The sequence below is a fragment of the Malus domestica genome, chromosome 03 (genome assembly GCF_042453785.1).
Source record: "Malus domestica chromosome 03, GDT2T_hap1".
Lineage (NCBI taxonomy): Eukaryota > Viridiplantae > Streptophyta > Magnoliopsida > Rosales > Rosaceae > Malus > Malus domestica.
In genome coordinates, this window is record NC_091663.1 from 24391065 (window position 1) to 24411461 (window position 20397).

The window sequence follows — 20397 nt, forward strand, 5'->3', positions numbered from 1 at the left end:
ATGTAGGGATAAACGTTCTTAATTTGCTCGTAGGCACATATGCAAGTGCTGATACCAGTCAATTCTTTAAAAGACCTTAATTCTAATTTCAGCCGACAATAAGTTGTGTGTTTAGAGTGCTAAATGTGATTTAGGATAACCAAAACTCTCACAGTATTTGCTAGAAAAATTAAAAAAAAAAAAATCATCATTAGAAAATTACAAACCATGATGACTTCATTTCCTCACTTAGTTTCATTAACAAACCAATTTACACACTAAACAATAAGAAAAGCCAAAAAAGAACCGAAACAATCGGCCAACAAATCAAACCACCTAGCTGGGCTGATTTCTGATAAAAACCCAAATACAGACTACTCGTGTAATACAACAGAAGCATATAAATTAGAAGCAAAGCTAGCTAGCTGGGCTGATTTTTGAACTTGGACCATGCACGATGCATGCATGGAAAACAACTTAGATGGCACAACTACACTACTGCATAGTTTTTTGTGTCAATGAAATAAGGATATGTAGACAAAAGTTTACTCATGTCTTTATTTCATTAGAATAGAACCATCGTAACGGTATAACTGTGTTATGTAAGTCGTTCTCGCATGCATGAGGCTAGTTTTCCATGTTTCTAGTGGTTGTAGTTTCCAGCCCTCCTGGGCTTGAACCAATCTTTTTATCCTGAGCTTGGCGAGGACAAGGCCAATGCTTCCGATCACCTTTGTGGTCGTGAAAGCGGTGGTGGCAACGGTGTAGACTAGCTCTGGTGATGAAAGCTCCAAACATGGTCCCAAACACAAACGCTAAACCAGGCTTCATTAGCCTACCTGCTGTTTGGCTCATTTTTTTTTCTTCTCAATTTAATATAGTGAAGTTTTTGTGATCGGAAGTGTGAGGAAATGGAAGAGCTCAATGGGTTTTATATAGTGGGAAATTTTGAGTGCTGGACAAGTCTTTGTTTGGATCTTTCTTTTATTGGTCAAATGTTTTATTGTTTACATATCACGAATGTACGTTCCAATTGATGACTCCCATATGGCATAAGCTGATTTGGTAGCCCCTTCTTCAAAGGTCAATGACTTGAAGCAATTTATATTAAAGGAAAACTTTGATATCCTTCTTCAAAGGATATCACTAATGAAAATGACTTAAAAACTTTGAGTTTTAACGATAAGGACAAAATAAAGGGTAAAATGAATAGTATCATATTTGACTTTTTAGTGTAAAAATGTAGTTTTTTATTAAAGTTAGAAGAGAGAGAATGTGACTATACAGTAAATCCATTATGCATGTGTGACTTGCCACTCGACACTAACAGAGAAACTAGTAAAATAAAATACCACTTAAAAGCTGTAAATCGCAAATTGAACCCAAACGATTACAATTTGAGACCAACTATTTCTTGTGATCGAAGAAATCACAGAACATATTCTCATTTCCAACCCTAGCCGTTTAGGTCTCTCATTTTCTCTCTGACCTCGAGCCCAGAGCCACCCGGTCATATTCCTCTCCTCGTTCATCTCGCAGTCCTCACGAGAACCACACAGACAGTAAATCGCCTCCATTGTTTTCCTTCTCTCGCCTTCCTCTCCCTCCTCTCCCCCTTCGTCGTCTCCCTCCTCCTCTCTCCCTCTCTCTGGAATCGATCGGTGCTCGAAGAGGATAAAAAGATATGAAATGGTGTTTAGGTATGCAGCTTTTCGGCCGTTTGTTTTCTATTTTTAATTTAATTTTTTCCCATTTCTGAAATCAAAATTCTTGCTATTTATTCTGTGTATTTGCTGAAATTTGTGTTCAACTAGTATTTGATGTGAATTTACAACTAAAAGCATAAACTAACTTCGGCACGCCTAATACTGTCTTCTCATAAAACCCTTCCCGTGGGCGACTCCAAGTCTCAAATTTCAAACGGTACGAGGTTTGTTTAGAACTCAAAGTTTGCACTTTTTTTATTGTCTACTCATTCACCCGCCAATAAAAGTTGCACCCTTTTTGTTTTATTTTCTGTATTTTCTTGGGTTTGCTTCTTCTACTGTGATTCTGTATTTTTAATTTTTCTGGGTTCGGCTTCTTCTGTTATTCCACTGTCTATTTGTTTACCAAAATAACAATTTTTTTTCTACATTTTGTTATATTTCATTGCAATATCAAATAAAGTTCGTATTTTAAAATCTCACTGCAATTTTTTTGGTTATACTGTTGGTGGGTATCTCTAATTATGCCCTGAAGGAGGAAGGCAAAGAGAGGACAGACCTGGGTTTGGGACACAAAAGGGATTTTTAGATTTCTGTAAAAATACTTTGTGCCTTTTTGCTATTGGTGATGAGTGTTCATGAATATTTATGCTTTAATATAGCTGTTACAGGAGCAAGTTGTTTAACTAAAATCCTAATAAGATTAGGGTAGAGTATGGAGGACAAACGAATAAGGAACATTCCGGCTGTTTCATTATTGATTGTTTGAATCTCTGCAATCTCTGAGATATGTTTGGGATATTTTTAGAGTGATATTCGTCAGGGTTCAAGAAAAACTTTGATGAACTGCAATATAAGAGTATCTGGGTTAAAGAATTTTTTTCTGATTTAAGCGCTTAGCTCTTGGATTGCATGAAATCAGTATTTAAAGAAATTTTTTGTATGAGAATGCATTAATAGAATTTTTTTTTTTGCCAAAAATTAACTCATAGAGCTTCCTGTGAGTTAGTCTTAAGCTTTTGATTTATTTATTTTTAGAATTAGTCATTTTTTTTTATCTCTGCTGCTGTTTTTTATTTTTGATTTTTTTTATTTTTATGCGATGTTCGTCTGTGTAGGCACTCAAATTAGTTTTTGGAGTGGATCTTGATCAGACCACCACAAAAGAGAAAACGGAAACAAAATTCAGAGCCATCAAAACAAGCAAATGCTGGTCTGTCCTAAAAAACGTTGGTTTGTGTACTTTTGAAGAATATATGGAAAAAGAGAGTATTGATCATGGTGTAGAATCTGATGGTAATGTGGTTGAAAAAGATAAAATGTTGCATGAAAAGATCTCTGAACTCATTGACGAAATATGCAGCAGTGAGTGAGTTGATAAGGAGAAACAAGGAGAAGTGTGAAACAATTGAGCGGCTTTTGTCCCATGTGCATAAGCTAACGGATGAGAACAAAATTTTGAGGATTCATCTGGGAATCCATAAGGATACTACTGATCATACAATTACAATCCATAAACTCACTCGATAACATGTCAAAGGCTGGGCATCCAGTTCTCACACGTGGCTCCCGTTGGATCCAGTATGCTTTTGCTGCTGCCAATCTACAGGTAAAGCTTAAATTTACATACAATTTTTTTTATTTTTCTTGATTGGAATTTGGGCTTTTTGTTCCTCCTTAATCCCAATGATCTGTATTTTATGCAACTTCGATCGAAACACATGTTTTTTATTGCTGAAAATTGTTAACCCCCGTTTAGATATTCATTTGCTCATTAAAATAGCGTTTTGGGTTCTGTAACCGAACGTCCTTGCTCCTCTTTTAACTCTAGAATCTTCAGAATATATGTGGGTTTTGCTTTGAATTTGATAAACCTCTCTGTGTTCGTGAGCTGATACAATTTTTGGGTACTGAGTCGAAATTTTGTTGGATAGGAACCCATAAACAAATATGAGGAAGTATGTGAAATCATCACTCAGCAAGGGTGATTGGCGATAGAAATTGGGTTATTCCATTCATTACTGGCTTTATCATATTCATTACCCTCTTTTTCTTAAAAGGGTTTTGGCTTTGGAAGGAGATGGAGATTGGTGACAATGATCGGAGTTCGTCGCTGTGTGGATGATCCCAGCGTAGCGCTGGTTTTCAACTCTGGTGATTTGTAGGGTTTTGGGGGCGTGAATTTTTGGGGATTTCGTTTGTAGGTAGGTAATTGTCACCTCTAGTCAACTTAAATTTATTTCCCTTTTTTGTGTTTCTCAAATTTATTTGATGGAAAGATTGTTTTATCCTTTACTAAACAGTTGTTAGGATTAATAGTTTTGATTTCTTTTGAATTTATTTTTTATTTTATTTTGAAGCCCTGAATTTTGCAAGGACTGTCTACCCTGTATGTACACTAGATGCTCCTGACATTTCAAATAAGGTAACTTCCCAAACACTGATGTTTTGCTTTTTTACTGGTATATGTAATCCATTGAGTTATGTAACTTTACTAATATTCGTTTACCATACAAGTTAAATTGTTATTTTTCGGTTTGTCAATAATTTTGCTTTTCTACTCTACATCCTGGATTAAGAGGTTGCCATGTCAAGGAGTTCAAGTTTTGCTTAATAGATAACAGTTGTTTTTAAGCCTAGTCTGTAATCTGTATGGCCTTGATCATGTCTTTTATTTTGGTGGCAGTTAGGTGTCACTAGATGGTCTACTAAAGCAGCTAAGGGTATTAAAATCAGTTATGGTTGATTGGTGGTGGGGAATTGTAGAGGGATATGGTAGACATAAGTATAATTGGAATGGATACAAGAGGCTCTTTCAGATGGTGCATGCCTGTTTTATATAAATACGTTTTTTCACTTGCAGAAGCTCTTTTCTCTCAGTGGGCATATAAACACCACTGTGGTTAATTGTTCTGCAATCTTTGTGGTCATTTTTATTCTTTCCATGGTTTCCTGTAATGCTTGGCAAAGTTTTGAGATTTAGTCTCTACAATGTGGGAACCAAGGAACTCACTTCCCTTTCATGCTCTGAATTCACACTCAGTCTGGAGATTATATAATCATTTGGGCATGGTTTCTCTCTAGGATAAAGCTTTTGTCTGGCTATATATGTGGAATTGGGTTTGTGTAATTAATGTCAAATAATTGAGTTCAACATAGTTATATTCCTTGGCTTAAGGTTTCATCTTTCTTCCTTCGTTTTTCAAAAGAGGTTAATTTTATACTCATTTTTTAAGAATTATGCATAGTGGTTGTTAAATAATTGGGGCATTTGAAAGTCCTTGCTTCTTTAATTGTGAGATGATTATTGTGTTTTGCTTTATTTAATTATAATATAGGGGTGATGGAAAATTTAATTTATGCAGGTGTTTTCATTTTTTTCTTCCTAGCTATCAATTTGGTTTTGCACATTGTTGATGCACAAAACCGGATGGTCTTGGTACAACGTAAATCCGACCGTGAATCTGCATGAAATGTAAATGACACAAGAGTTATCGTGGTTCACCCCAAGGTTTGGGCTACGTCCACACTGATTGTATTATATTTCTCTGAGAAGTGAGGGAGAGAGAGAGCTCTAAGAATGAGAGCGTTGAGAGAAGCTTCAGAAATGGCATCTGAGGGTGAGAATGAGCCTCCGAGAGTGAGAGTCAGGCCCTCCTAATTGTGAGGGTGAGGGGTCCTTTTATAGAATAAGGACTCCTCACTTATTACATATCTGCCCCTTCCTTTATCCCATAATTACATTTAAGTCCCCTGAGTATTTGTACGAGATCTAAATACGAGGCCCTAAATATGGTATAAACAGTAGTCCCCCAAGTCTTCAGTTAAGAGAGTCTTTTGGCTGGAGACTTGAAATTCAGTCCATGTGTGGGCCGAAGTAACTAGATGTCGTCTAGAACTAATGCTTGATATGAGGCGGTGCCCAATCTGAAATGATGCTCAACTAGAAGTAGCACATGTTGCGAGGCCGTTCTGCTTGTAGCTTGTGTTGCCTTGGTTGGCTCGGCTTGTGGCGTTTGAAGGTGAGGGAGTCCCTTTTATAGAATAAGGGCTCTCTCCTCAATACATAAGTGATGGGTTAGAGTTGATGCTCGCAGTGAGACAGTTGCTCAGTAGGCGGCGATGCTCTCTAATGGTGGTGAGGGAGTCCCTTTTATAGAATAAGGGCTCGCTCCTCAATACATAAATCATGGGTGATCTTTCAATGAAAGTGAGGGAGTCCCTTTTATAGAATAAGGGCTCGCTCCCTCAATACATAAATAATGGGCTAGAGTTCCCCAAGTATTTTTCATGAGGCCCAGTTGAGGCCCAATATATGGTACATAATGTAGTCCCCCAAGTCTTCGGTCAATAGAGTCTGTTGGCTGAAGACTTCAAATTGAATCCATGTATGGGCCGAAGTGGCGGTTGTTCGGATGTGGTATTTGTATACCCTGCACTGAAGCTTTGTAAGTGAAGCTTTGCAAGTGAAGCTTTGAAGCTAGAGCTCTGTAAATGAAGCTTTCGAAACTGGAGCTTTTGTAAATGAAGCTTTTAAATCTAGAGTTCTGTAAATGAAGTCTTTGAAGCTAGAGCTCTGTAAATGAAGCTTTCGAAACTGGAGCTTTTGTAAATGAAGCTTTTGAAGCTAGAGCTCTGTAAATGAAGCTTTTGAAGCTGATTGACATGAGTGATGCTCATGAATGTTTATGTTGATTGACATGAGTGATGCTCATGAATGTTTATGTTGATTGACATGAATGATGCTCATGGATGTTGTCATGAGTGATGCTCATGAATGTTAACATGAGTGATGCTCATGAATGTTGACATGAATGATGGTTATGAATGTTTATGTATGATTATCATGAGTGATGCTCATGAATGTTTATGTATGAATGACATGAGTAATGCTCATGTATAATTTGGAGTACTTGGCGTACTTTTGATCACCTGGTTGGTGCTTTCTTGGGCTTATGGGTCTTTGCTCTCCACACAACCTTCCAGCCCATTTATTTTGGGCTTTGCCGTTTGTTGTTTTTTTTTTTTTTTTTTTTTACCCTCTGATGGGGTTTATACAGATGTCTTCGAAAGATAAGAAAAATAAATTACATCACTTTAATGTAAGGAAACCTTTATCTTCCTTCTAGGTCTTTCCGTAGCTTTCTCAGAAAATAGGAACATGCATGATGAAAGTGTGAGCATCTTCTTTGGCTTTAGTAAGATCTCATTTTTTTCTTTTTCTTTTGCGTTGTCCCCATGTGCTCTCGAGGAGAGCCTCCATTTTTCTTTTTCTTTTCTACTTTTGCTTTCTTAGTGACATGATGGCTAGATTGCTTCACTGGTGTGCAATTGGCGCATGCCATCTCCACAAACTTCTTCAGACCCTTTCCTCCTTTTTTTTTTTTCTTTTCTACTTTTGCTCCCACTGCATCTTATTTTTTATTTTGCTTTCTCCAGACATTGCTTTTTCTTTTCTTTTTCTTTTTTCTTTTCACTTTTGCTCTGCACTTCTGTCTGTGCTTTTCTCCAGACATCATTCTACTTTTTCTAACAGTCATGGCTGGTCTTGGTTTGAAGCTATGATCGATGGTGATGCATACAAAAATGTAGAAGAAAAACAAAGCGAGGAATGTATACATAGAATTACTGGGGCACTAGAGTTGAGCAGCGCCAGAGGGCTGGCTTACCACTTTTATCCGCCCGAGGTGTGTTTGCAAGCATTTCAGGAGAGTCAACAAGGCCAGTCAAGCGGTGAATTAATGTTGTGGACAGAGTGCAGCATGATTCTTATGTTTCTGACCTCCCTGATATTTCTCCTCGTGGCATGCTGATGAAAGGCCTTGGTTCTGCTCCATATCGTGGTTTTATGCCACCAACAATGTATCGCCAAAAGTGTCTTCAAGAATCAACGGCTTTATTCTCTACTTCTAGTGGTAGTTTCAAGATGCAAATCTCAGCGTCGTCCATGTCGGACTGTTAACGCCGGGAGTTAGAGCACCGACTACCATGATGATTGTTTGGTTGAAGCTCCAATTGTTTCTGGCGCCGGACTGGTTGCCGTCGAATGAGGAGTAGAAGTAGCAGGTGGCTGAGATGAGGCAGTCGAGAACGTCGTCGGAGTCGTCGGTGCCTTTGGACTGGGTTGTGGTGAGTGACCTTCTGAGTTCGATCGTGTCGGTGTTACTACCCGACCCCACCACCTCCACGGTCACGGTCTACAGATTTCTATCAGGACCCAATTCAGAAACTGCATGTCTAACAGCCTGATAAAGCTCCAAGTTCTCAGTTTTCATGAAAATCTCACCACATTCCGGACAAGGACAGATGCTCCCCCTCAGGGAGAGGTCTCTAGCAAATCCAAGAACAGGATTAACCACCATCCCCATTAATTTCATGGAGTGAAGCTTTCATGGATCTGCTTGAAGTCTTATTGTTGTGGCTGATCACCGTGTGCTCGCCAGAACTTCACACCTCCGCCATGCTCCCGTCGCGGGCCAGCTCTCCGTTCGACGTGCTGAGATCAACGGTCGGCGCCAATCCGCGTGTCTCGCTGTCCTCCCCGTTGTCCTCGATCAACATCGCGATGAGCTGAATCTGGCTGGTAGTGAGCGAAACGAACCGGGAACCGAAACATGGAGCTTGGTGGAGAGTTTGGAGGATTTGCTGCCGGAGTAATGGAGGAAAACCAACTCGCCAAATGGAAAGCCGGGATGCTTCTTAAGGACAAAGAGATCGAGCAAATCCGTTGGAGATAATCCAGCCTCTTCGATCTGGGTCTCAGTTCGATGAAGACCGTAGAAGTGGGTCCCTCTTTAATGGGACCCCCTTTCCAACGAACCCATTTCAGCTAGCTTCTCCTTCCCATGGATTCACACAAAGCTTTTTACGGATTTGGGTTTTGGATCTTCTTTTCTGGAAAAGCCCAGTGAGGTTTTTTGGGTTTCTTGCAGATTTTGTAGATTCACAGTGGAGGTGAAAAATTGAGAGAGAACCGACATAGCTTTTCGTGTCGATTCCCACAGACGGCGCCAAATGTTGATGCACAAAACCGGATGGTCTTGGTACAACGTAAATCCGACCGTGAATCTGCATGAAATGTAAATGACACAAGAGTTATCGTGGTTCACCCCAAGGTTTGGGCTACGTCCACACTGATTGTATTATATTTCTCTGAGAAGTGAGGGAGAGAGAGAGCTCTAAGAATGAGAGCGTTGAGAGAAGCTTCAGAAATGGCATCTGAGGGTGAGAATGAGCCTCCGAGAGTGAGAGTCAGGCCCTCCTAATTGTGAGGGTGAGGGGTCCTTTTATAGAATAAGGACTCCTCACTTATTACATATATGCCCCTTCCTTTATCCCATAATTACATTTAAGTCCCCTGAGTATTTGTACGAGATCTAAATACGAGGCCCTAAATATGGTATAAACACACATTATGCCAAAAAGAACTAGGAATGGCAAAAGAAATCAGATGGTACAAGATCATACTTCTAGAAGTCCCCGCAGCGGAGTGCGGGCATTTTTGCTAGTGTACTTGAAAAGGCTTATAAGGTAAGACCACCTTATCCTTGGAAACAAATTTCTTTTTTAATTTAGAATCTGGTTTTCATGCATTTTATTTTCATGTTGTTTTTGCTGGTGTGTTTAGTTGCTTCATTATACTTGTTCCTACATTTCCTTCCGAGGACGTCGAAAACCTGTTTGTTGTGGTTTAGGAAAAACCAATTTCTGATTAGATACATTCTCTATATGTCTTGAGGGTGCAAGTGTAGTTTTTTTTTCTCGTCATTCCTCCATTATGAAGTTGCTCTCCTCATATTGTTCTGGTCATTTCATTATGTTAATGTTCCGTATGATAACAAGTTATGGACTTCATTCCTGACCAGTTAAACGCTCTGCCTCGGTTCGATCAACGTTTAGGCTCGTGACATAAAACTAAATGCAATCTATGTCATTGGGTATGGAGGATGTTCTTCCTGCATATATTGGGATTGAACATGCAACTATTATTTCATAGTTGGAATCTGTCTCATATGACCCTTTGGTTCTGGACGATTGATGGCTGTATGCACCTTGTCCATGTCACCAAGCCGTACTCGCCAAGTTTTATATCCCCATTTCTTGTAGATGACAGCTCTCATTGAAGGAGAGTTCTCTTTACCCCAACTCCTTTTTTTATAACAAGGCTAATAATTGTTTCGTCCTTTTTGGGGTTTTTGTTCTTTCCAAAATTAAAAGCTGAACAGACTGTACCTAATTCATGAAGGTTGATACGTTTCTTAGTATTTGACACTTTGTTGGTGTCTGGACGTTTACGGACGTGTTTGATCCCTGCCAGTGAAAACGGTTGTTTTTTTATGAAACAGGGACTCTGACAGTTGAGAAACCCGTAGTAGTCAATGCTGTGCTCTTCTCCAATTACTCAATGGAGGAGTTCTGTGCTGTGTCTATTGTCACTGAGGTTGGTGCTTATGTTTCAAATTTGTACATGAAAAGTTTTAAATTTGTAAAGTTACAGATGAGACAACTTATTGTTATTATTTTGTCAATCATGCTAACATGCCTCTATTTGAGAAATATGTAGGTAAATGGTGATTGCTGAGGCTCATGCGGGAAAATAATGTCCAGGTTGGTCCTGAGGTTGACAAGTATGTTTCAGAACATGATAATCTGGCTCGAAGGTGTGTGTTGGTTTCCATTGATGGAAAGATTGCTGGGTCATTTGCTGTAACTGATCCAGTGAAGCCAGAGGCTGCACAAGTCATCTCTTATCTTCACTCGATAAACATTACAAGCATCATGGTTACTGGTGATAACTGGGCTACAGCAGCAGCCTGTGCGAAGGAGGTTGGCATTGATAAGGTGTATGCTGAGACGGATCCACTAGGAAAAGCTGATAGAATCAAAGAATTACAGGTACGATTATATAATAGTTACAGGAGTGGTGTGAGTGGATTACAATTACCCAGCTCCACAAGTAATTTTATTCTGGTTTTGAACGCAGATTAAGGATTACTAAATTATATTTCAAATGACTTATCTAGGGTAAAATAAAATCTTCAGACTCATTTTTCTATATTAAGTTTGTTTCTGACTTGATATGTGAGTTTTATCTTACATAGTGTTTTCTGACTTTTTCAAGTGGATTTGGATGCAGATGAAAGGAATGGCGGTGGCAATGATGGGAGGTGGAATTAATGACTTTCCGGCTATGGTTGCAGGAGATGTTGGCATGACAATTGGTGCTGGCACCGACGTAGCTATAGAAGCTGCTTATAGTTCTGATGAAGAGCAACTTGGAAGATGTAGTTACAGCCATTGATCTCTTCGATGAATTATGTCTGGGCCCTGGGCTACAATGTCCTCAGCATGCCAGTGGCGGCTGGAGTTTTGTTCCCTTTCACTGGAATTCGATTACCACCGTGGCTTGCAGGTGCAGGCCTGCTTCATCTCTAAGCATGGTATGTCCTCTCTTGTTGCAGTCATATAAAAAGCCTTTGCATATTCAGAGCTGTCTCCAATGGCAAGTCTGCATGATAGTGAATGTACGTATCTGAACTAGTTTTCAATCTCTGGTTGTTACTTCCCGTCTTCGTTATTGCTGCAATGAATTTGTACATGCGATCGTGATTAATAATTTAGAAGCATGAGACCGTAATTCTTGGACCGTTTGCGTATCATCTTTGCTTTGTTCTGTTCAGAAAAACTAATTAGCCAAGTTTAGATGATTTTTGAATCCGAAGAGCGTTCAACTAGAGCTTGATTATATTGTAAACGTCATCGAAAACATTTCATCCGGAAGAATGTAACTGTCATGTGTTTGGTCGCATTTGCATTTGCATTTGCATTTGAATCAAAATGTATGTCATCATTAAATATCAATCTTTATATTCTAATGGTGATAGACCCCTTGAACGTAGAACACTTTCTCTGTGAGCAGGGAATTCATTTTATATAGATGCAATGGTAGCCAACTTCCATCTATCATGGAGGGTTGGTTATTCACCCGTTGCACCCTATCCCAACCGTGTATGGAGCAGTTGTGATTAGTGCTTATTTTCAAACGAACGTTGAAAGTGTATTCCTCAATTATAGGATGTAGCTTTACACGTATTCAAACTCTATTTGATTTGTATTACCAACCTATTACTTCTCCTCTATCCTAACTAGTTGAGTCCACATAGGATTCTTACAAATGTATGTCATCATTAAATATCAATATTGAAATTTATGGTATTGTTTGTTTTGATGGTGAACTGAAGACTAAAATTCCACATTCGGGCATCTCCAGCTGTGCCCACAAAATGGACAGAACTCGTCGGCTGGCAGAACCAATTACCAAATCACAAGCCTTCGTTCCACTATTCTAAGTCCTCACTTCGACCAAAAAGTCGGACTTAGACTATACCTCCTCACCTAGCCAACCTATCAGCGAATTACCAAATATCACCACCAGACCAAAACATCCTTAGCATTCATTGCTCACTTGCAAGTTGCAACTGGGTTGGTATGCCACCTTCAAGTCGTTAGCATTAATTGGCAGCACCAATTACCAATTACCAAACATCCTTAGCATTGATTGCTCACTTGCAAGTCGTGGCCTCGAATCTCTCTTACATCGCAGTCACCATTCCTCCTCTCACCTACTTACGCTACCAGCAAAAAATGAATGGTGTGTTTGATATGTTAAAAAATCTGAAGTCTCCTCACCTTGATATAGAAGCCGGGCAAGTCTAAGGGCTGATTTGGTATTGCTGTACTTTGAAAAAAAAAAAAAACTACTTATGCTGTGCTGTGAGAATAAGCTTATTTTTGCTGCTTCACGCTTTTAATTTTTTTTCACCCAAAACTGTGAAAATAAGCAGTTTTTAAGTGTTTACCAAACACCTTTTTGAGCTCAGCTTTTTTTTTATACCCACTTTTTATAAAAGTATCTCAGTACCAAACCAGTACTAAAGTCGTTCACAAGTCTTGGTAACATCAACTTGTTTCCCTATTTATGTGAATGTAATGAGTTCTAGTTTTCGATTGAATTTATACCGAAAGACAAAAACTACTACAATTAAGGAGAGAAGTCGTTTCCTACTATCAAAAATGTCGTCGATGATACAATGCTTGTGTTATATCTATACGATGATTGTGGCTAATTACTTAACTGCAGGAGCATTAGCAATAGCTCATACCAATTTCAGCACAGATCAATCTGCGCTTCTTGCTCTCAAGGCTCACATCACTAGTGACCCTCAAAACATCTTGACCGCCAACTGGTCCTCTGCCTCCAATTCCAACATTTGCAACTGGGTTGGCGTTACCTGCGGTGCTCGCCACCACAAAGTCACGGCCTTAAATCTTCCTTACATGGGTCTTGCCGGAGTTATTCCTCCGCATCTTGGCAACCTCTCATTTCTCGTTGAGTTGGGCCTTCAGAATAATAGTTTTCATGGTCCCCTACCGCAAGAACTGTCTCGTTTGCGCCGTTTGAAGGCGATTAACTTTGGAAACAACAGCTTTATGGGAACCATTCCTTCGTGGTTTGGGTCCTTTGCTAAACTTCAAACCATCAAATTGTACGATAATGACTTCTCTGGTTTCCTACCCGCTGCTATCTTCAACTTATCTGCACTCGAAAACATTTACCTGATGAGGAACCAACTATGGGGTACGTACATACCACCATTACCAACCACCTAGGAATATAAATTAATGTTGCTTGCTTCATGATTACATTTTAACGTCTTTGTTTCATTTTAACATCTATATATAAGATGTATAACAATCATCTCTTCTTTGTTTTTCCTTTTTTTTGTTGGAATGCATGCACATATTTAACAGGTAGCATACCCAGAGAAATAGGCAACTTAACAATGGTGAAGATCATATACCTTGACGACAACAAGTTCGAAGGTATACTACATGACTTAGGTTTTATTACATCTATACATACAAGGCCCTTCTTAGCAGGGATCTTGTTCCACTTTAGCGAAAAATGAGATGAGAGGACTATCGTAGGATCGTATATTTATTGTGTAAGACCCTCGTATTCGGGAGCAAAAAAGAGGTCCTGTATAGTGAGTAGATGATCCTTATGATGTTCTCCCTCTTTTGCTACAGTACAACGAGATTTCTACTAATAAGCTGCTCCTATGTCTATACATGATTTTAATATATATACGGATTGATTTTATAGAACTTCCGAAGGAGATAGGCAGTTTAGGTCAGCTGGAGGAGTTGTTTGTGCAGAACAATGCCCTAAAAGGCTCTGCTTTTGTGCCTGTCCTCAACATATCTTCTTTGACTACTTTGGCTCTATCCGGAAACAACATGAGTGGTAGTCTTCCAGACAATATGTGTGAGCATCTTTCGAGTATTCAACGATTTTATTTGAATCAAAACCAACTTGACGGTCTAATTCCCTCCAAACTGTGGCAATGCAAAGAGCTTCGTGAATTCTCATTACAGTCTAACAATTTCCGTGGAAGCATACCCAAAAGTCTTGGCAATTTGACCTACTTAAGCAAGATTTTTCTATACGAGAATAATTTAGAAGGTAATAAATTTGGGGGCGTTTTACAATCATTTCGTTTTTAGTTTTTAGTTAAACTGAAGTTACAAAGTTAATGCAAACGTGTTGAAATTGTGACAGGTACAATACCGGATGAGATTGGTGATCTTCCGCAGTTAGAGACTTTGCAACTGAGTGTTAATAATCTCAATGGCGTCATCCCATCCAAACTCTTCAATAATTCCATGATAAGAATAATATCGCTTGCTTTTAATCAGCTATCAGGTGGCCTCCCAGCAAACATAGGTCTTAACGTTCCAAACCTAGAACGCTTTCTTATATCCACCAATAAGCTCGTGGCCGGGCCACTCCCTAACTTCTCCAATGCTTCCAAGCTCAGGGTCCTAGACATGGACACAAACTCATTTACCGGGTTTCTTCCCATCACATTCTGTTCCTTGAAAAACCTCGAGATTCTTTTCTTGTTCTGGAATCATTTGACGATTGATGCTTCTACTCTCTCTTGCTTGTTTAATCTTAGAAATTTGACAAAATTAGACTTGGGAGGTAATCCATTAAACACCACGATTCCAGCTTTTCGTGGGAATCTCTCTACGCCACTCACATATTTTGATTTAAGCATTTCCAACATCAGGGGTAACATTCCCGTTGATATTGCCAACTTGAGCAGCTTGATAGAACTACATCTGGAAATCAATCAGTTGAGTGGACCAATTCCAACATCAATACAAAGGCTAAAAAATCTCCAAGGTTTGTTTCTGTATGATAACAAACTGCAAGGACATATCCCGTATGAACTCTGTCAACTAAACAACCTAGCCGAGTTAGGTTTGGGTCATAATCGGCTCTCTGGTTCTATTCCTTCCTGCTTGGGTGCTTTGGCAATAGCTCTAAGAAATCTATCGTTAGAGTCCAATTTGTTAACTTCAAAAATACCATCTTCCTTGTGGGAACTCAAGTATATACTGCACCTAAACTTGTCATCCAATTCTCTAGTTGGACCACTCTCAGAAGACATCGGAAAGTTGAAAGAAGTGGTGGATATAGATTTATCAAATAACCACTTCTCCGGAAACATTCCCGGTAGCATTGGTGGTCTTCAAAATATGATTAGTTTGTCCTTGGCAAACAATTATTTACAAGGCCCTATTCCCACTGCATTTAAAACCTTGCTAAGCCTAGAATTCTTGGATTTGTCCAACAACAATCTATCTGGAGTGATCCCAAAGTCATTGGAAGCACTCTTGTATCTCAAGCATCTGAATTTGTCTTTCAACAAACTCCAAGGAGAAATTCCAACCGGCGGGCCTTTCGGAAACTTCTCTGCCGATTCATTTGTATCCAACGGTGCGCTCTGCGGTGCTTCCCGACTCCATGTTCCCCTGTGCAAAAATAGAACAAAAGTTAAGCCAAATTGGAGGAAAGCTAAATATATCATCTCAGGGGTCATACCAGTAATACTCCTAGCGGCCGCTGCATTGATTCTGATACCATGCAAGAAAAGGAATGTCGAAGTTGTAAGAGAAACTGCCTCGCTACATCAAGTTCTTTGGAGAAGAGTTTCGCACCTAGAACTTGTAAATGCGACAAATGGATTTCACGAGAGTAACTTACTAGGCACAGGGGGTTTTGGCTCAGTATACAGAGGAACACTTTCATACGGGATAGACATCGCCGTCAAGGTTTTCAATTTACAGGTCGAAGGGGCATTCAAAAGTTTTGATAGGGAATGTGAAATGCTAAGCAATATCCGTCACCGGAATCTTATTAAAATCATAAGTTGCTGCGATGAACTTGATTTCAAAGCCCTGATACTTCAATTGATGCCTAATGGAAGCCTCGAAAACTGGTTGTATTCTCCAAACCGCTCCATGAATATCCTGCAGAGGCTGGACGTAATGAAAGATGTTGCATTGGCACTGGAATATCTTCATCATGGTTACTCGGTACCTATTGTTCATTGTGATGTGAAACCAAGCAATACACTACTAGATGATGATATGGTTGCACATGTTGCTGATTTTGGCATTGCAAGACTCATCGGCGGTGGAGATTCGATGACAGAAACCATGACCCTAGCCACAGTTGGATATATGGCTCCAGGTGATGTATTTTCTCAATTTTGTATATGTTGGTATTATTAGGAGTTATAATTTTCTTTTTATCATATATAACTAAATTCACATACAAATTTTGCAGAGTTTGGGATGGAAGGAAGCGTTTCGACAAGAGGGGATGTGTATAGTTTTGGTATTGTACTCATGGAGACATTCACAAAAAGGAAGCCAACGAATGAGATGTTTATTGGGGAAATGAATTTAAAGCAATGGATTGCAGATTCATTATTTCCAGATGCTGCAATAGGTGAAGTTGTGGATGTCGATATACTTGGGGCGGAGGAAGATGGTGATTTCGTGAGCAAGAGGGATTGCTTATCATCCGTTATGAGATTAGCTTTAGCTTGCACTGCAGCATTGCCGGGAGAGAGGATTAACATGAAAGATGCTGCACTCACACTCACCAAAATCAAGACTAAGTTTTTGAAGGACTGTGAAGAAGATGCTGCAATCACACTCACCAAAATCAAGACTAAGTATTTGAAGGACTGTGAAGGAGTGAACTCTTAGTTCTTTTTGTTCTCTATATTTTCGGATCCATTTTCTTATTGTTGTTTTCGATCTGCAAAGACTACATTATTTTCGTATAGTGACGGATATGACAGTATGTGTATATTCCTTAAATTGAAATGTTGTACCTGTATTTGACTAGGCAATGTGACCAGTAGTACCAAGATTGCAATTCCAATTATTCTTCTCGTATTTTGATAGTAAAGCATTTAGTTTCTACGGCCAACCAAATCCGTTTCAAAAATTTACACTTCCAGGTCAAGAATGCCTGCCATGGAAACGCAAAGTTATTTCTGTCAATATATCAGGAAGTGACAAACTTCTTAACTTCTACACATGCCCTTGACAAAAAATTATAGGGCAGTGAGGCTGCTACTCTAGATCAATAAATTTAGTATTTAAGTTGGGTTTTTTGGCTGCTTCACCAATTTGTGCTCTTCTTTTTTAACGAAAGGAACGAAATTACTCCAATTTTCAGCCCTAAAGATCTTATCATTCATTCTGAAATATGTAAATGATCTTACAGCTTCGGCCTGGGAATGGTAATAGTACGTATGTATTTGCCATAAACCAACGTGCAAGAGAAAAGCAGACGCGTGAACACGCAACACAGAATGGGCAAAAGAAGAAGTGTTTAACTAACGCTATCAGAAGCCATGTGTTTCTAGTTATAAGACATTAATATCCAATATATGTCTCGTCGTACCCAGTGCACAAGGCTTCCGCTTTACGCAGGGTCTGGGAGAGGTGAATGTCGGCTAGCCTTACCCCCATTTATGGAGAGGTTGCTCCCAAATCCAATAAATGTCTAATAGAAATAAATGGTAGCTGAAATTTGCTTTTGTTCTTGAGCAAAGCAAGAACTTACCCTGTCAAATCCTTCATTGGTATTTCTCCCGATCAAATGTACCCATTTCTTTGAAACACTCCATATCTGGTGCAAATCGAATCATGTTAGACTACATTGGAATTGTATAATATGATATATACCCAATAAACAAAGCATAAGGTCAGACATTTTATCGAAGAAACCAATTGACCGATAGAATTGTTGACAACAGAAGCCACCACTAGGCACTACCACCACCCACCAGTGTAAATGGACAGACCATGCCAATCTAAAGTAGTACGACACTAATATACGGTATAGTGATGCAATTCTATTTTGGTTGTTTAGTACTATCAAATTATCAATTGTATTCCAAACTTCAATAAAACAGAAAAATGGTTATTGATCAACTTGTCATATGTTTCTTCTTTATTATCTGGGCAAGACAACCCAATTAAAACTAAAGATTTACTTCAGAATGAATTATAAGATACTAAAAGAAGCCTAAAAAACATATCAACAATACCTAATATCTGTAATACTGAAAAAGCTCATATTGGCCCATTCCAAGCCCATGTTGAACCTAGAGACCCTGCACGACCTGCTGTGACAAGCACAGCTACATGGGTTAGTCCTACCTAACTTAAAAGCTTGAATTATACAGATAAAATTTCTAAAGTAAGTCCAAAAAAAGTACCAACAAAGTACAAGCTAAGGAAGCGTTATTAATTAACAGGCCCCGTACCTGTTGGAGTAATCCTTCTGGACTGCAAAGATAGGATGCCGGGTTATCACCATCCATCATTTCTAAGCTGCTGCAATAAAATATTTAGTACGTGAACATGGTAGATAGATACATTTGAAATCAAGCGAATGTGTAAGCAACCCTAATTATCAGGTTAGACAATGAACAAAATTCTAGTCAGAACCTTAAAACTTGGAATCGTACGAAACATGCAAAGCAGCTCCATGACGAGACAAAATTGAAGCAACATGATCATAACCATCTTTAAGAGCATTGCTGTAGTTTCAAGCTGTCAATTCAGCAAGCTGTGCTCTCGTCTGGTACCACCAATTTTAGCTGCCAATAGAATAGAAGTTTGCTTCTATTCTTGATATTTCTTCAGAATGTTAGCTGCCTTTGCAAGAATATCATCCGCATGATGGAGCAACCGACCACTGTACCATTCCTACAACAAGTCAAGCCAATGTCAGATCTCCTAAGCTCCACATTGTTTTCCAATAAGTTTAACTATGTTATGCCAAGTATTGCATGATAAAGAACCATACACGATTTCAATTTCCACTTATACATCCATAATTGTCCTTAGTTTACTAACCAGTACATCCTATGGTGATTTTTTTTTCTTTCCAGAAGACAAGCATCAATGCATTTCATTCTTAATCAAATTGCATCTAACTTAGTGCAGTTTCTTAAGAACCCATTCCATTGTCATGACTTCATATTAAATCATTAAAACATATCTACTTTTAATCATGTTGCGTAAGAGTATTTAAGACTCCAGTAGCAAACAGTCTGCAAGTATAACCCCTAGAAGCAAATAGAGTTAGTTATAAGAAAAGTTCCACTAAAGATTGAAAATATATATTGCAGGCCCATGTTGTTTACAGGCACGTACACAGAAGTGTTTCCTGGCTAAAGAAACAATGTGGTAGTTCGAGGATGAAATACAAACAATGATTTCGTGCAATTTACACTAGCCTTCAGTTATGCAGAAATTTTTCATGGGAAATAATAAAGCAAGATGCTTCCATCAGTTTCATACAGGGAAAAAACACCCATAATCAGAAAGAATGCTTTCCTCTCCCTCTTCAAAGAATGGAACTTCAGATGGGAGACTGTTGTAACAGCCAGCATTTTGTGGTCCCTTCCCTCCCCACTGAGGCTTTCCTTCCTTGCCTGCAGCCATCTTTAGTTCGCCCATCCTAAAAGGAACAACGTTGTAAATAGGAAAAGTTCAATAGCAACCAAATTTCTGTCACAGGAATGAAAGATTTTTAGCATACATGCACTTGTCATAGCACTAGAATTCACCAATTCCAGGAAACTTCCATCTACCATCACCAAAAGGATGTGCAGGATATCTGTGTGAGCAATGTAACAATGTTGCATAAGAAATCATTGGACTGGCTTCATACTTGTGGTTCTAGTGTAACAGTAACATCCAAGACCAACACCAATTTCTTCTATCACAGTTCCAATTAAGGATTCAAATTTCTTAGCAAAACTTGACAAGAAATCTTCATAACATTGGAGAGCAGTCCGGCCACAAAAGAGAGGAACATGGTCAACTCCAAGTGTAAGATAATCATCATTGGAAAATCCATTTTGGTCCCGATAATATATATGTTTATTCTGATCACCAATCGGGGAGGAAAAAAAAACAGAAGAGGTCAACTTCATTATCTAAATTCAGGATTCAAACTGATGCACATGTAATGAAAGCCAAACTATCGTTTTTCTGTTACATCCCTTTGCAAAGATAAACTTTTTATGCACATCAAAGCTAAAATCAAGTATGCTAATGGGGAACACAGGACCATAGCATGTTGCAGAGCAGGAAACTGAAGAAAAGTTGATACTATCTCTAGTCATCCACATGGGTTATGTTTCTTATGTTGTCACAACAGAGTATGACTGGGTAAATTAATCATTCCAGTACAGCCATGTGCACTTTACCAATAAAAGGCCAAACAGTCAAATGGGATTTCAAAATTGCCGAGAAAACAAAC

The 20397-nt window shown here is 38.9% G+C and overlaps 2 protein-coding genes and 1 pseudogene across 4 annotated transcripts in view; 1 reads left to right on the forward strand and 2 right to left on the reverse strand.

Moving 5' to 3' along the window:
• The window catches only part of LOC139187744 (inactive beta-amylase 4, chloroplastic-like), a 61946-nt gene that overhangs the window by 40425 nt on the left and 1124 nt on the right, over positions 1-20397 (reverse strand). The gene's annotated exons all lie outside the window — the stretch shown is intronic.
• Positions 1461-16992, forward strand: LOC139194101 (probable LRR receptor-like serine/threonine-protein kinase At3g47570). 2 transcript variants are annotated; one of them, XM_070818382.1, is made up of 12 exons: positions 1461-1679; positions 2804-3294; positions 3620-3889; positions 4046-4110; positions 10031-10125; positions 10249-10292; positions 10822-11125; positions 12826-13323; positions 13497-13568; positions 13852-14211; positions 14308-16290; positions 16387-16992. In XM_070818382.1, exons 7-12 carry the CDS (start codon positions 11002-11004, stop codon positions 16812-16814), a joined length of 3465 nt encoding a protein of 1154 aa, XP_070674483.1. In that variant the 5' UTR covers positions 1461-1679; positions 2804-3294; positions 3620-3889; positions 4046-4110; positions 10031-10125; positions 10249-10292; positions 10822-11001; the 3' UTR covers positions 16815-16992. The 2 variants fall into 2 exon arrangements, with proteins under 2 accessions (XP_070674483.1, XP_070674482.1); XM_070818381.1 differs by lacking the exons at positions 1461-1679; positions 2804-3294; positions 3620-3889; ... (2 more) ...; positions 10249-10292; positions 10822-11125 and having other exon boundaries at positions 12665-13323.
• LOC139187635 (inactive beta-amylase 4, chloroplastic-like) lies at positions 15213-20387 on the reverse strand (annotated as a pseudogene).

What these genes read in the sequence shown, in the direction of transcription:
- LOC139194101 (XM_070818381.1), top strand. Translation starts at nt 12,675, where the DNA reads ATGAGTTCTAGTTTTCGATTGAATTTATACCGAAAGACAAAAACTACT. An exon ending in ATACGAGAATAATTTAGAAG is followed by an intron (nt 14,212 to 14,307) that starts GTAATAAATTTG and finishes AAATTGTGACAG; the next exon opens with GTACAATACCGGATGAGATT. An exon ending in AGTTGGATATATGGCTCCAG is followed by an intron (nt 16,291 to 16,386) that starts GTGATGTATTTT and finishes CAAATTTTGCAG; the next exon opens with AGTTTGGGATGGAAGGAAGC.